The 12,056-nt window shown below is 50.4% G+C and overlaps 1 protein-coding gene across 1 annotated transcript in view; it reads left to right on the top strand.

Annotated features, from left to right (window-relative positions):
• The window catches only part of SMIM35 (small integral membrane protein 35), a 100,098-nt gene that overhangs the window by 78,725 nt on the left and 9,317 nt on the right, over positions 1 to 12,056 (top strand). The window contains exons 3-4 of the mRNA XM_031652922.1: positions 377 to 410; positions 1,231 to 1,407. Coding sequence (XP_031508782.1) covers positions 377 to 410; positions 1,231 to 1,330 — 134 coding nt within the window. The 3' untranslated portion in view covers positions 1,331 to 1,407. The remainder of the gene's footprint in view (positions 1 to 376; positions 411 to 1,230; positions 1,408 to 12,056) is intronic.

Consider the following 12,056-nt stretch of genomic DNA (forward strand, 5'->3'; position numbering starts at 1 on the left):
CTACTATGTGCCAATGCACTTTCGTCTAATATGATTTTCTTTAAAATTCCACATGAGAAAGACATTATTATAGGCTTCATTTTTATAGATGGGGACATGAGGCTAAGGTCATGGAGTTAGAATGAGGTGGAGTCTGAATTCAAGCCCAGGTCTGGTTCTTTTGGGGTCCAGGCTAGGACTGCCTTCATCCCAGGATAATCAGGACCCTTAATGGGGGGCCCTGAAGGAGGCTGGGATGCTGCCACCCCATCCTGAGGTCCAGTCCAGCCACCTTCCTCCTCCAGACAAGGGGGAGGGAGCACCAGACATTCTTAGAAGGGTGATGGACTGCTTCCCCTGGAGGTACTAACCCTCTCTTTTTGGATTGTCCTCCTAGGGCCTAATTTTGTCTTCAACTTATACCAAATCCGGTGAGTAAATGCAGGGAAATCTGGGTGATGTGGGGGTTGGGGGTAGATATAACGGAAAAAGAATCAAAGATAGAGTAAGAACTGACTGGTTCCCTTTCCTGTCTTCTGTTCATGCCCCTAAGAAAACAAAAGAAGGGCACGGGAATCCATTTAGAAAAGTCCCATGAATTAAAACTTGAACACAGACAGGACTATGTGAAACCCTAATGACAATGATCTCCTTAACACTCACCCTTAGGCAGGGAATATCCATCCATCCATCCTTCCATCCATCCATCCATCCATCCATCCATCCATCCATCCATCCATCTCTTCCCCAAGCAGGCAGAGCCTGCCTTCCTTCCTTCCTTCCTTCCTTCCTTCCTTCCTTCCTTCCTTCCTTCCTTCCTTCCTTCCTTCCTTTTCATTTATTCAGAAAGATTCTATCATAACCACCACTACTGCGGTATTAGTTTCAAGGAGTACAAAGATGACTGGGCATAGTCTCTGTCTTCAAGCATTTCATGTCTCTGCTGGAGACAGGTCTGATTACAGATAATGTAATCTCAGGCACAAGATGGTATCAAAAAGAGGAGCATATGAGAAAATCAAGGATTCAGGGAGTGCGAGCCAGAAGTCCTCTTGGCACTGGTCATCTCATCTACTTGCCACAGACAGGGCTGTACCTCCTTTGGCCCTGAGAGATGATTACAGTAATTGGCCCACTTGCTTTTCTGGAAGACAAGTCAGTGAGTTGGTGCCCTCGAGTCAAGGGAGATGGGGGTCCCAGGGAGAGGCTAGGTTATCAGCTCCAGTAGCCTGATTGGATCATCTTTTTCAGGAACCTGAAGGATCTAGAGATGGGTCCGCCCTTCACCATCAGTGGTCACATCAGCAGCTCAGATGGTGGCTACATGAAGTTCTCCAACAGGCTAGTCTGATGCAGAGGCAGCAGCTTGTGGAGCCCTGGGGAGAGGAGTTGGAGTTGGGAGAGCTGCCGAGTGAGCCTGATGTCCAAGTAAGGTCTTAAGACAGTCCAGGCACCCAAGCCTCGCACCAAGGACCATTTGGAACCCAAAGAGATTATCCGGTTCATCCCCTGTCTTCTAGTGCTGATCTCAGGCTTGGGGTCATGTTTTCCCCCACCCGCTTCTGGCACTAGGCCTGCCCTGTTTCCTCCTGTCCACCCAATCCATGCCCAGCCTTTCCTTCCCGGGAAGGTTCTGTTTGTATTCAAGGTGGAAGCTTCTAGAGCAGAGCTTTTTACCCTCAGCTCTTGCTCTGAGATGAAATATCCAGATGGCCAATATCTCTGAGAAGCATCACTTCAGTTCTGAGCTTTCCACGCCCAGGAGCCTCCCCTGCTTCACGGCCCACCGATCCTTTGGCCACACCTTCCCTTAACTGCCTTCAAGCCAATCCCTTCCCCGCATCTCAGTTACTTTTTCCCATCCAAACCATTTCTCCCTCCGGCAGTTCTTGCCCCTCCCAGACTCCCCTGGACTGCCCTCATCCCCTTGGATCTTCAAGGCCTGGCCTAGCCTCTCATTGTGGAGAATGAGGGGGTCTCCTCTGGATATGCCATCAGCCTATGGCATGGGAGTCCTGGGGAGTCAGGCCTCCGGGGATGGAGTCTGGCTGGGCAGCAGCGGCTTTCTCACAGAACTAAAAGAGGCCGCCATTCCTCAGGCGGGAGCTGGATCCCGGGAAGCCCCTGAGCCTGTAGGAGGGGTCAGAGATGTCCTGGAGAACCGGCCCTGCCCAGTGCAGTCCAGTGTGGGCGAGGCCTCCAGACACCAGTGGGGAGCTTCTTTATGGGGTATCTCCAGTCACCTCCCCTTGTACGGTTGACCAGGGGCCAGAAAGTCAGTCATAGCTTCAAATAGGCAAATTACACAGAGGTGATTCCAGACATGGTTTTAACATTCCCACCTGAGGCCAATTTCCCTGAAGCCTGAGCTGGGCCTCGACTCTGCCCCGCCCCACTCTGTACTTGGTTCCAGCACTTTCAACCCTCCCCTTGCCCCGTCCCCAATCTGGGCCTGTTCTCTTACTGCTGAAGGCCTTAGTGCATCCCAAACATGACCAACTTCCAATTTTGATGTGCAGTGCTGAGAAGAGTCTAGAAACATGTTCTTGTTGCCTAGGCTCCTGCGATGGGGTGGGTACGGGGGAGTGGGTGAGTGCCACCTTACAGTGTTCTGCATTTCTTGTGCAAAGCCTGCCCTGTGGCAAAAGGGGGCCGGAAATGGTGGGAGTGTGAAGAGGAACCCAGGCGAGGCTGAACAAACCAGATAATGCGGCAGGGAAACCAGGAATCCACTATAGTTTGGTGGACAGCGGGGCAGTTCCCCTCGTGAGTCATCATCCTTTTTCCGGTCTGTGCCCTGCTGGACTGGAGGTGGAGTGTGCATGGGACATCAGCTCAGAAGGTGCTTAGTGCAGACTTGTTCAAACCAGAGAGGCAGTGTCCTCAGGGCTCCTGTGGTTGGAGTAGGGCAAGAGAAGGGGGCCTGTCACTGCTGAAACCTGCAGTTAGAACAGCCATCCACCAGCCCCTCTGCTAGCAGCCCAGCAACAGATGCAGGAGCCCAGTACAGCAAGGGGGAGGAGGAGGGAAGCTGTGTGATTTCTCTTCCTATGCTCCCTTTCCTGAAGCCTCATTTCTCTTTTTGGGTTGTAGCAGATTGTAGAGGAAGGAAGGCGAGGAGCTTTACCAGCCCTTACCCCATTTTCTGCCAGGGTCTGGCGGCCATCCTCCCAGCATAGCCAGGCTTTGACTTAACTACCAAGTCTCTGGATTTGGAGGTCTTCAACTGAGTCTTCTGTCCCTGAGTAAGTGGGAGTGAGGCCCCTTAATGGTTCTGGGACCCCTCCCTTCCTTGAAGGCCTCTTGGAATAGCAGGGAGGGGAGATGGGTTGTCTTCAGCTTCCTTCCCTGGATTTCAATTCTGAGGACTGGGGCCTGTTTCCTAATCCCTGAGGTTCAGGCCCCAGTAATCAATCCTTCCTTCCTTCCTTCCTTCCTTCCTTCCTTCCTTCCTTCCTTCCTTCCTCCTCCTCCCTCCTCCCTCCTCCCTCCTCCTCCCTCCCTCCCTCCTTCCTTCCTTCCTTCCCCCTTCCTTCCTTCTTCCTTCCTTCCTTCCTTCCTTCCTTCCTTTCTGACAGAGTCTCACCTGCCTTTGCAGAGGCAGTGCAGTGGTGGGATCTTGCAGCTCTGCCTGTCTCGGTCTCCCAGGTTCAAGGGATCCTCCTGCCTCAGCCTCCCAAGTAGCTGGGATTACAGGTGCATGCCATCATGCCCAACTAACTTTTATATTTTTAATTGAGATGGAATTTCACCATGTGGCCAGGCTGGTCCCGAACTCCTAACCTCAAGTGATCCACCCACCTCAGCCTCCCAAAGTGCTGGGATTACAGGTGTGAGCCGCTGCACCTGGCCCGACCCCAATAAAACTCTCTACCCACACCCTGCCTAGCAGGGATCCTGGGTCTGCAGTCCATGCCTGGCCTACGCCCCTGGAAGTGCTCAGAACTCAGTAGCCTTGGGGAAACTTGAAAGGGAGGATGGGGCCCAGGAGCCAGGTGGCCCTGGCCTCAGGTCTGTGGCTTCAGGTGAGGAGACGGGGACAGCTGCCCGGGGCTGGGAGCATGGAGGGTATTTCCCATCCTCGGGAGCAGAACTGATACTGGGCGACTTCCTCTTTTAGGGCCCTCTGACGCACCCTCTGTCCCCTCAGCCTCCCCCTCTTTTCCTTACTTCCGCAGGCCACTGGCGAACACAGCTTTCTTCACCCTTGGGGCCTGGGCCCCACCCCTGGACTCTGCGTGTTTCTGTTGAGAGCTCCAAAGGGCAGATTCCAGCTTGTTTAGAAACGATTGGGGAGCAGATGCCTGGAAACCCAGCCACAGGTTTGGCTGAGCCAGGCACTGGTTGGGCACCCAGACCATGGCTGTGCCAGGGCCTCTCCCAGCACCTTCCTGCTACCTTTTTACAGTTCTTCTTTCCACTGGCCCTAAGAGCCCAGAGGTAGTCACAGGGGCCGAGGGCCTAGGGGCTGGTTGCTCCCAGTTCCCCTGCCACCCTTTGGTGCCTTCTCTGGGGCTATTCTCCAGCCTGGGTGCCCTTTTGTCCCCACAGCCCCTCCCCTCCTAGCCATATCTAGTCTCTGTGGGATGGCTCAAGTCCATCTTTGCTCTGACTTTGCTCAGGGTTCGAGACTTGATACCACCCATTTTGATCTGAATTGCAGGTGACCACATTTCCTCCATTTGTGCTGTTCCTCAACCAAGCTGAGCCCTCTGCAAGCAAGGTTATGTTCTGTAGGTCTTTAGTAGCTCCTAAAACTGGAGCGTGCCGGAGGAGGCCAGTAACTTTACTTGCCGAGTAGAGAAGAGACACCCAGTGTAGCCACAGAAAGCTTCTTTGTCCTAGAAAATCATTTAAAATCATGATGAGGCTAGGAGGTGAAGAGGGAGCTTTTCTCTCCTCTATGTTCTCCTTGAAGTCTTAATGATCTTCTCCCATGCCAGTGGCATTGGAGGGGGCCAGGTGACAGAAGCCAGGAGGCCAGAGTCTATGGTGCCTCTCTCTCTGCTTCAAGAGTCTGAGAAACTCGAAGTAGGAGCAGATGGGAGGATCATTATTATATTTTTAAAAACTGCTTAGTGATCAAAAGGAGGAGCAGAGACTGTTTGCACAGTCCACAGTTCACAGAGCACAAAGCCTTTTCTCGCATGGTACTGCGTTTGAGCCTTATGTCAAGCTTGAGACACAGGGATTATTCTTGGTCCTGTTTTACATATACGGACACTTGGGTCAGAAAAGCAGCATGTTTTACCCAAGTTCCACAGCTGGCTACTGGCTGCACCAGAGCTGAGCAGAGTCTGCGCCCTCACGGATGCAGCTGACATCAGGGCGTAAGGATGAGGACTAAATGTAATATAAGGTCTGGTTCTGACCCTGCCCTGACGTGCTGTGTGGTCATGGGCTACTTAGTCCACCTCTCTGGACATCTATTTCAGCATCTGGAAATCAAAAGTTTGGACTGTTTTTCCAAGGTTTCTCCTGGTTCTTACTTGTAGAAGAGCAAAGACCTTATCTATTTTTTTTTAAAGCCTCCGCATTCTCAGTTCTTAGCATATAACCTGGTCCATAGTAGGTGCTCAATAAACAATTAAAAGATGCAAGTACAAAGTGTCAATGTATCTTTCTAATTTAGGAGATGGCAGTTGAAAGGTGACGGCTGCAGTTCCCTAATGGTCTAGGATTCTAAGCATTACTTAGCCTTTCCTTGACTCTGAATGTGTCTGACCAGGTTCCAAGTCTGGCCCATTCCCAGCCAAATTGTTCTTTACCTGTAGGGTGAAACGCTAATGTTTGCTGAGCATGTATCAGTGCAGGGACGAGGCTTATGATGCACAGCCTGTCTTCATCCTCACAGCCTCACAGGTGAGGGAACAGAGGCTCAGAGCGCTGTGAAGTGATTTGTTCAAGGCCAGGCAAGAATCTATTTTCTTTATAATCCGTTGTCACCCACTTCTAGCCTCAGTCCAAACTGGCAGCTATCCTGACATCCTTGGCCCCCAAGAACATACTCCTCCCTCTAGATGGTCTCTAATCTCTTTCTGGGGTCTCCTTGTGTGGTGAGAAGGGAGCTCAGGAGCCCAGTCCTCCCTAGGCCCCATCCTCAGCTCTGAGCTTCCCACTGACCTACTCCTCTTTCTTCCTTTTGTTTTTTTAGACCTTCCTTGACCTCCAAATCACCAAATTCTGCCCATTCTTCATGCCAGCTCAAATTTCCCTTCTCCAGGGAGCCTTCTGTAAGACCCATGGATCTTGTGCTCTGCTGATTTTAAATACAGATAGTCTCAGGCTCCCATAACTTTATTATTGATTATTTCTTTGCATTCATTTATTCACACTGCTTCCATAACATGCCAGGAACTATGCTAGGCACCATGGGGGCATCCAGTCTCCCTGAAATTAACCTTGTCTTCTCCTATTTGATGGGCATTTCTTGCAGGCAGATCAGGTTTTAAACCTCTTCTGAGTTCTCCACGGTACTTTGCATGCCTCTGGCCATAGCCAGGAACTTCTCAGGAAATTGTGTTGAAATCTCTCTTCAGAACATCTTGAGCATTGCTTCATCCCTGGTGCAATCCCAGGTGCTCTGAAAACCAAAACTTTCTCTCTCTCCTCATCCTTGACTACATTCAACCTTGTGCTCATGATCAGTTACATTTCTGAGAGAGAGCACATAGATGACGATTTTTCTACCTTGAAGTATAACTAAGGAATGATCAAAACCATGACGACGCTGGCAGGTGAAGAGGGAGCTTTTCTCTCCTCTAGGTTCTTCTTCAAGTTTTAATGATCTTGTCCCATGCCAGTGGCATTGGAGGGTGCCTAGTGCCAGGGACCAGGAGCCCAGAGTCTATAGTGCCCCACTCTCTGCTCCAGGAGTCTGACAAACTCAAAGTGGGAGCAGATGGGAGGATCATTATTATATTTCTAAAAACTGCTTAGTGATCTAAAACCATCTAGAAGCTGTGATATTTAAACAGATCTGATACAAAACAGGAAGCTGGTGGCCTGGTGAATTCTCACACTTGGAGACCAGAAGTGAAAATGTTCTGCCTGCCTGGAGCAGCAGCAGGCCAGCAAAACAACAGGTGGGGCCGGGCGCAGTGGCTCATGCCTGTAATCCTAGCACTTTGGGAAGCCAAGGTGGGAGGATCACTTGAGGTCAGGAGTTCAAGATCAGCCTGGCCAACATGGTGAAAACCCGTCTCTGCTAAAACTACAAAAATTAGCCAAGCGTGGTGGCTCGTGCTTGTAATCCCAGCTACTAGGGAGGCTGAGGCGAGGGAATTGCTTGAACCCAGGAGGCAGATGTTGCAGTGAGCTGAGATTGTGCCACTGCACTCCAGCCTGGAAACATAGCGAGACTGTCACTAAAAAAAAAAAAAAAAAAAAACCGGTTGGCAGTGCTGGAGGTGAGTTTTTATCTGCAGAGCTACTGGGCTTGTCTCCTCCTTTCCAATCAGGAGGATGCAGTTTCTCACAATAAGCAGGGAGCCACTGGGGTAATGATGGTGGGCAATATAAGAAGTCGCATCTTTAGCCAGGCACAGTGGCTCATGCCTATAATCTCAGCACTTTGGGAGGCCAAGGCCGGCAGATCACAAGGTCAAGATATTGAGACCATCCTGGCCAACATGGTGAAACCCTATCTCTACTAAAAATACAAAAATTAGCTGGGCGTGGTGGCACGTTCCTGCAGCCCCAGGAGGCAGAGGTTGCAGTGAGCCGAGATCGCACCACTGCACTCCAGCCTGGCAACAGAGTGAGACTCAGTCTCAAAAAAAAAAAGAAGTCACATCTTCTATTCTAGTCCCATTTCCTCCCCTTGTAGCTGGTGAGCGCAAGCTTTGAGCCCCTGGTGCTGTGTTTGTATAAGGCTGCCATTGGACCTGAGGACTCTGAGGTCCCTTCCAGCTGGGAGGCTATTTCAGAGCTCAGGTAACTCTGAATAATCTTTTTTCACCCACTTCTACCCTCAGTCCAAGCTGGCATCTACCCTGACATCTTTGGCCCCCAAGAACCTACTTCTCCCTCCAGAAGGTCTCTAATCAGTTCCACAGTGCTGGGCGGGGGTGGGGAGTGGAGAAGGAGGTGGGTGGAGACACCCCTGTGTATGCCTGTGTGTGTGTACTACACAACTGAGCCAAGGAGGAGAAGGATCATGTCAGATTGCCTTTTGTGTTTCCAGAGAGCCCGCCCATGACAGAGGCTCAATGTTTGCCCAAAGAGTGAATGCATGTTGAATATTTTCATGGTCCTTTGCCTTGTCTCTTGACCACATCCCCTTGCCTTAGTCTTCCTGTTTGGTCTGTAGCCCTGAGTTCCTACAACACCCAAGAGTTGTAGGGTGAAAATAGCAAGGAAGGGAATCAGCATAGTATAATACGCCTTGGCTAAGAAGATGGCAAGCCTGAAGATAAAATCTAAAGTCATAGTTAGGTACAGCCTGCTTTTCTTTAGGCTCAGTCTAAATGCCTCCCAAGTGTCTGTTCAGCCACAAGCTACCATCACCACTGTTACCTTCTCATGTTTAGATACTATGCTTCTTCAAGTTCCTTCCCACAAATGGAAGAAATTCATTCATTCGTGCATTCATTTATTCATCAAAATTTATTGAGCACCCATTGCAACGTGTTAGGCATTGACTGGGTGCAAAGGACACAGAGAGAAATCAGAGGGGTTTCTGCTGTCCGGGAGCCCACAGTCAGTACTGCATGTAGCACACTCAGGGATAGCAATGTGCCCAGGGCACTAATGAAAGAAGTCAGCTTGAAGACTACTCTGTCCATTTCACAGATGAGAAGACTGAGGTCCAGAACTGACATGATGGTTTCATGTGGAGAGAACAGATAGTGGCTCAGCATTCTTTCTACTCCCTGGGGCTGTTGCCCCTTCCTGTTTGCCCTTGGAGCATTTTCAGACCAACAAGCTTGCTGTGGCAGTCCATCCGGCCATTTGCATATTATAGCACACCATGTGTGGGGTGTCCCTGGAGCTGTCAGTGCTGCAGAAGCAGTTGGAAGTGGAGTCAGTGAATCTTTCAATTATTTCAAAAAGTTGATTGTGAAGGATGGGAGAGAAGGTGGTGCTGGCCAGGAAGTTTTCAGAACCCTTGGCTTGTCTTCCCCAAGGAGGCCTCCCAGAAAGCACCAGCTGGGCCAAATGCCCGCTGTCCACACGCCGTTGATCCCTGTGCACATCCCCATGACAGCCCGTACAGTCAGTGCCTCCTGTCCTCCTGGCCTGACAAAGTCTTGTCTCCAGTGCCCACGGCCTGCCATCTGCTTACTGCCTGGCTCCTCCAGTTCCGGGGGAGCCCATGCAGCCCTGTGCACTGCATCAGGAGGACTGAGGGATGGAGATTAGACTGAGGGAGCAGGAGTGGATGCAGAGGAGCAGGACAGAGCCTCATGGTGGTCCAGGGGAGCGGTGACAATGAATTTGACCAGATGACAGTGGGAGGTGGCAACAAGTGATCGGATCCACCATTTATCTGGAAGGTAGAGCTGATAGGACCTACTGAGGAGTTTGATGGGGCAGAAAGGGCTGACTCCTGGATTTTTGGCCTGAACTAGGGGAAGGGTGGTGCCATTTATCAGGTGGGGAAGACTAGGGGAGGAAGGAGTGTCAGGGAAATCATGAGCTCTGTTGTAGACACTATAATTTTGAGATGCAATGCTACATATCCACATGGAGCTGCTGATGAGGCTGTTGGATAGAGTTCTGGAGAGAAACCCTGTTTGGACATTTGGAAGCCACCAGCATCCAGATGACACTTAAAGTTGTGGACTGGGTGATACCAAGTAGAGGGCAGTGGGGAGAAAAAGGACTGATTTTAACAGAACAAGCAGCAAATCATCAGGTTGTTCCTTAAAGGGGTGACTCAGTGTGTGCTGGAATCACCTGCAAGGTGGTCGCTGTAAGTTGTTTCCCTAGCAGGTCCTTGGGAACCGGCATTCAGAAATTCTGGGCCTTGGCGAGCAGCTTAGGAAGACAAATACTCCCAAGTAATTCTGACAGAGGCAATCGTCTGAGAAACTCTGCCTTAGGGGACAGGTAGAGGGGGTGTGGGGAGGTGGAGGGCAAGGGACACTTCCAGGGCTGGGGTGACCAGATAGTAGGATCCTGAGGAATGTTCCTGTTCTCTCCAGGGTCACTGCGAGGTCTTAATCTCCACCATGCCCTTCTGCCCCATGTGGGTAGAGGTAGACAGGTGTGGCACCCTACACCCAGGCCTTTGCTGATCATGTACTAGTCTATACCCCTCCCTGAGCCTCTCAGGTCTACAGATTGGACAACTTACTAAAGGGAGCCCTCAGCTGCATCCTTGATGATGGGCTGTGATGGACCAAGGACCCCCAGTGAGGCTCCTGGCTGGGCTCTGCAAGACAGATGCCAAATACAGCCACGGCTCCTGTGACTCGATGAGTCGAAGGGATGGCAGCCTGCTTTTCCTCAAGGGAGGAAGTCATCACGTGAATATTCTAACTGCCTATTGGCTGCAGGGTTTTCGGAATCTTCTCCAAGCTGGTGTCCTTACCTTCACACTAAGGGCTATGGGCTCACTCACTCTCACATGGGAATCCCCAGCCCTGAGCCTCACAGATCCAGGCCAGCCTTGCCAATTGCTGAAAGACATTTTCTGGGATGACTTGTCATTATTAAGCCAGAATTCATCATCTCCCCTCTCCCTCCACACGTGTGTCTCCCTTCCATGTCCGTATTTTGCTTTTCTCATCATTGGGTTCAAGTGTGACCAGCACTTCTGAGACCTTCTTTCACTCTGGCCTGTCACTCCATCTTGATAACTCTTTCTTTACAATGTCTTTGAGTCTGTCCCTTTCTCTCTGTTCCCACTGCCCCTGCTCAATACTCTCATTTGATTAGACAATTGTATAAGCCTCTCTTATGAACTGAATATTTTTGTCTTCCCCATATTCATGTTGAAGCTCTCACTCCCAGTGTGATGGTAGTTGGAGGTGGGGCCTCTGGGAGGTAATTGGTTGAGATGAGGTCATGAGGATGGGGCCTCCACGATGGGATTAATGCCCTTGTAAGAAAGTGGAAGAGAGGCCAGAGCTCTTTATCTCCACTATGTAAGGCCACAGCAAGAAGGAGGCACTCTCCAAGCCAGGAAGAGAGCCCTCCCAGGAAACTCACTCAGCTGGCACCTTGATCCTGCACTTCCCCACCTCCAGAACTGTGAGAGATAAATGTCTGTTTTTTAAGCCACCCAGTCCATGGTGTTTTGTTGTAGTAGCCCAGTCTAAGACAGCCTCCTACCCTGTTTCTCTGCTTCCTGCCTCATCCTTCATGTGGAATATTAGTTTCCTTCACACCACTTATCACTGATTGTAGTAATACGTTTGTTGTGTTTATTTGTTTGGTGTTTATCTTCATAACCAGATGACAGGCTCCATGAAGTCATGCTTCTTTAGTTCAGCACTCTGTACCCAGGGCTGAACACCATGTCCAACACATAATACGTGCTTCATAATGTTTCTCGACAAAATGAAATGCTGACTACAATAAAAGCCTCCAGCCAGGTCTCTCTGCCTCCTGCTCTATTCTTCCTGATTAATGTCTGATGTTTGGCCAGAGCCATGTTCTTAAAACACGGGTTTTACCCTACCCAACCCTTCCTTGGCAGAGTGTTTATTGGGTCCCACCACCCTTTTTGGAGGTTTATGGGAAATTAAGTGAAGTTAGGATCGAGATGATAGTGGGAAAATGTGGTGTGGGTCATTAATAACAACGCATTTAATTGTAAATTGGGGTTTACTTCAAACCCAAAACTGTGGGTTTGCTTTTTTAACCCATGAGCACAACAGGAAATGAATGAGTCAAGCTTCCTAGTATCTAGGGTCCTGTAGGTTGAGGCTTGATCAAATCAGCCCTGACTGCCCGGACCTGCCACTTACGCAGCAGACTGCCAGTGGTCCCAGGTGGTCACGGCCTACAGCTTCCCTTGCTGTGCTGTTCACATGTGGGGCTCAGATACGTTCCACCCGAAGAGCAGTGTGGGCTCAGGGGGTGGGGCCCAGCCTCCTAGGGACTGTGTGTCTTCTGTGAAAGTGTGG

Source organism: Papio anubis, chromosome 12, assembly GCF_008728515.1.
Source record: "Papio anubis isolate 15944 chromosome 12, Panubis1.0, whole genome shotgun sequence".
In the NCBI taxonomy this organism is placed as follows: domain Eukaryota; kingdom Metazoa; phylum Chordata; class Mammalia; order Primates; family Cercopithecidae; genus Papio; species Papio anubis.